The 4,012-nt window shown below is 35.0% G+C and overlaps 1 protein-coding gene across 1 annotated transcript; it reads right to left on the reverse strand.

Annotated features, from left to right (window-relative positions):
- Nucleotides 1-766: 766 nt before the first annotated feature.
- Nucleotides 767-3,186, reverse strand: LOC147534555 (B3 domain-containing protein Os03g0120900-like). Its single transcript, XM_086650283.1, has one exon. It carries the CDS (start codon nucleotides 2,552-2,554, stop codon nucleotides 1,304-1,306), a length of 1,251 nt encoding a protein of 416 aa, XP_086506409.1. The 5' UTR covers nucleotides 2,555-3,186; the 3' UTR covers nucleotides 767-1,303.
- Nucleotides 3,187-4,012: the final 826 nt, after the last annotated feature.

Genomic DNA, 4,012 nt, shown 5'->3' on the forward strand with positions numbered 1-4,012 from the left:
CTTCAGTAAGTTTGTTTAATTAATCCATCCGGACTGAAATTTCGCCGTAACTTTCAGAACTTTTTTTTTATTTAGCAGCTTTTTTAGTAGTTAAATATACACACTTTGTGGGTGTTCTAGGGCATAGAGCTGCAGCATTTTTTACATAAATTCAACAAAACCAAATAATTAAACATTAGTTAATTAATCAATTGGCCAAGTTCATATATATAGCCCTAGGCTTAGGTAGAATGGGTGTTGAAACTTGAAATAGACTTATTAATTAAGCAAATTAATTACATTTAAAAGTCTATTATAGGAGTTGTCATGTTAGCTAAATTAGTGATTTTATTTGCATGTGTAGCATATCCAAATGAGGGTTGTAAATAAAAATGTATTTTATTGATCAAATGAGAAACCCTAGAAAAAAAAAAATTAGATTAAAACATCAAGAAAAACAAGCTATATATATATAGAAGGTGAGAAATCTTAACTAGGGATGATGAAAAAAAAATTCAAACCTTTTAATGTTGTCTGCAACTTTCCCGTGTACATCACCCTCAGAGCGTGCCCAACCAAGCGGCTACAACAAACAAACACAATAACCTAACAAAGGTAATATTTGCATCACCAATTAATTAACTCACCTAGCAACTTCTCTGCCCTCATAAATTGTTGGATAAGAACTAGAGAGAGAGAGAGAGAATGTAGTTTGATGATCATAACCATAGATGAACAAAGGCTAGGGTTCTCCAAACACATTGGTGAAAACATGTTAAAGATACAATTTAGGGAAATTTCATGATCTTCAATTGGAAAATATAAAATGACATAATATCAAAATAGTCTTACATATTAATCTCTATATCTATCTACATATGTAATAGTTTTTTTTTTTTTGTGATACTTTTATTATACCCTCCCATAGAAACCCCAAACCTAGACCTATTCAAACTACCAAGCAAATTACCCAATACCCATGTATTAATTCTATAAAATTATGAAAGAAATAACACTTCAACAATCTAGAATGGTAATCTTAATTGAAATAACCTTCAATTCATTTGTCAATCAACACCAACCGTGATAGAGAGACCTCATTAGTCATTACGAGTTCTTTTCGCCCGATGAAGAAGAGAAGTAACTAAATTGTTCACCATCTATATAGTATGAAGAATTCATACACCATTCTCCTTCTGCCTTTTTCTTCTTGTTTTGGATGATTTCGTTTCGCAGGTTTCGACATTGATCCTTCAGGCTAGCTTTCATAAGCAAAAGATATTGCTAAGTGGTACTCTAGCTGCTAGCTAATTCAGTGATTCTCTTAGATGTCTAAGTCGAAAGACAAGGATTGTCTCCCTCTTTTAGACAATTCAGTTGGCATTGTTGGAAGTGGGGCACCATTATAAACCCTTAATTGAAGAGGATGATGAGAAGGGTTACTATTATTCCAATTCATCATATGAGAATTATGGGGAAGAGATGACGATGATGATGATGACGACTCAATCGTTGTATTCATCGGTATATTTGTCTTAGAAGACATAAAGTCACATTCATGAGGGTTATCTTCTGTTGATATAGGACACTCTAGGTTAACTCCAAACAACCTAACTCTCTTAGCTGCAGTTTTACCATGGACCACCGGCACCGAGTCGAAAACAATCGGTGAACTATCCTCTCCAACTTGTTGTGGGGTTGTTGCTGAAGATGATGATCTTAAATAAAAAACTGAAGAACCAGGATTATTAGTTACCATATTATTATAACCACCATAGAAACTAGGGCTAGATGTTGATGATACATGTTGGTGTTGGTGTTGGTATTGGTGTTGGTGTTGTTGTTGAAGAAGATGATGATAATGTTGCTGTTGTTCATAATTCAACTGAAAATGCTCCGGAGGCATCGACGATCCAGCTGACATAGTACCTGAACCTGCCTGTGGGAAGAATAACCTACCAAATGGAACAACTCTTCTAGGTAATGACATAAGATCTGGATGGAGTGATAAAGAAGTTAGATCTGGTGCATTAGGTCGACGTCTCCAATCGATAAAAAGTCGATCTTTTACTAATTCACCAGCACCTCGTTCAAACGATACAATATCGCCTGCATCAAGCTTCTTTTCCTTCACAAACCGACTCCATCCTTTAGTCATCACATAACTTTGGCTACTATTCCAGTAAGAATACCTAAATCTCCATGGTTTACCACTTCTATCTTCAAAATTCAACAATAAACCCTTTTCATTTGATGTTGAGTCTAAAGGAAAGTATCTCTCAGCATATTGTTTAGGTATAACTAGTCGATTTAACTTACCCACATCGCTCGGTGTTACAACTTTATCGAACATATGTTCTCTCTCTATGAAAACAACTTCATTACTAGTTAGAATTTGTTGTTCTTGATGATGTTGGTGGTGTTCTTGACGAACGACGCTTTCGTACTGAGACGAAGGAGAAGGAGAAGAAGAAAAAGGTTGTTTAGTATTATTACCTGAACTTTCTCCTATTAACTCTTGTTGTTCTTCCTCACAAAACCCACTTTCTGATCTACTTCTTTGAACAAACTCCATGACAAACCCACCTTGAATTTTACCTACTTTTAACTAGAAGATACCCAAAAGAAGAAAAAGAAGAGGTGGGTTGGAACTAGCTAACTAGAGAAACCCAAGATGAGAATGACTTGTTCTTTTGAGGTTTAGATTTCCCTAAACCAGAGAGATAGAGATAGAGAGAGAGAAAGTGGACTAGTATGGTGTTCTTGTCAGTAAAATGAAGGTCGGTGCCTTCTTCTTTGACTAAGAAGACTAATGAACTACAATAATTATACAAGTCTTCCTTCGAATTAAGAGATTCCAAAACTTGGGTATTCTTTCTTCTTCCTTGTTCAACCCTTTCAGATAGAAATAATCAAAGATAGTTTAACAGAGAGAGAAGATATGGATTTTTCTTACTGATTACCTGACAGAGGAAAAAGGGGGTAGAAGAAGAAGAAGAAGAACATAGAAGAGGGAAATGGAGAGTTAGAGAGAGAGTTAGAGAAACATGGGGTAGAGAGAGAGAGAGAGAAGCTTTATATGTAGGGCCCATGAATGATCTGGTTGGGTTCATGTGAACATGTCCTTCCATTATTTTGGTTACCCATCTAAATTTTGTTTGAGGATAAATCCCCCAAAAAAAAGCCAGTTGTTCTAGAGAGAATGAGCTAGTAATGATAGATAGATTTTTGTGTCCTCCAATTTTATTTTCAATAATATTTTTCTTTTGTTTTAAAAGAAAATAGTTATTATTTATTTGGTAGGAATTAAAACCCAATAAAATCTTCATGTGGGAGGGAAGTATTGACTTTAGGAACCATTTATTCTTTCTCTGTACTGGTCCTCCTGGTGATAATGAGATAGGTGATGGTGGGATAGTGAAGTATACCCACCCTAGAACCTCATGGCAAAATCTTCTTTTCCCCAAGGATTCTTTATATATTTGGTCCTAAATGTGAGTTCAATGTCACTGGCTCATAGATTGTTTGCACAAATTGTTACGTCCTATAGTGTATTTATCTTCCACCCGAATATTTTGTTGAAAAAAGATGGAGCTTTTTTCAGAAGATTTTGGATTCAAATACTTGAGAAAGATAATCGTATACAACTTGTGGCGAGTTTCCAGAAAGAATATCTAGTAGACTAGTAGTAAGAATATCTATATATGTGTCCATTAGACCCCAAATCCCTATATGAAAGTGAAGGATCTCATGTGTGAACAACTAAGTTTTGGAGCTAGCAAACCAAATGATTGACCGACTCAGAAAGTGTTGCAAGCGTAGGTTTTAAGTAACGGGAAATGCTAGAATTACTTAGATATTAGGGTTAGAGAGTGTTAAATTGTAAGGTAACTTTGTAATTATCTAGTACTCCTACGTGTCTCTTTAAATATCGGAATATTGCTCTTGATACCATGTAAAGGTTTCAGCTCAAGATACCCTAATGAATAGGGTATGTTTGTATTTATAGATAAAAGAGAGCATATACAAGTTA

This window comes from Eschscholzia californica, unplaced genomic scaffold, assembly GCF_041429995.1.
Source record: "Eschscholzia californica isolate CP2 unplaced genomic scaffold, dmEscCali1.0.p SCAF_6, whole genome shotgun sequence".
Taxonomy (NCBI): Eukaryota; Viridiplantae; Streptophyta; class Magnoliopsida; order Ranunculales; family Papaveraceae; genus Eschscholzia; species Eschscholzia californica.

Coding starts and splice junctions, on each gene's coding strand:
- LOC147534555 (XM_086650283.1), bottom strand. CDS start 2,554: ATGGAGTTTGTTCAAAGAAGTAGATCAGAAAGTGGGTTTTGTGAGGAA.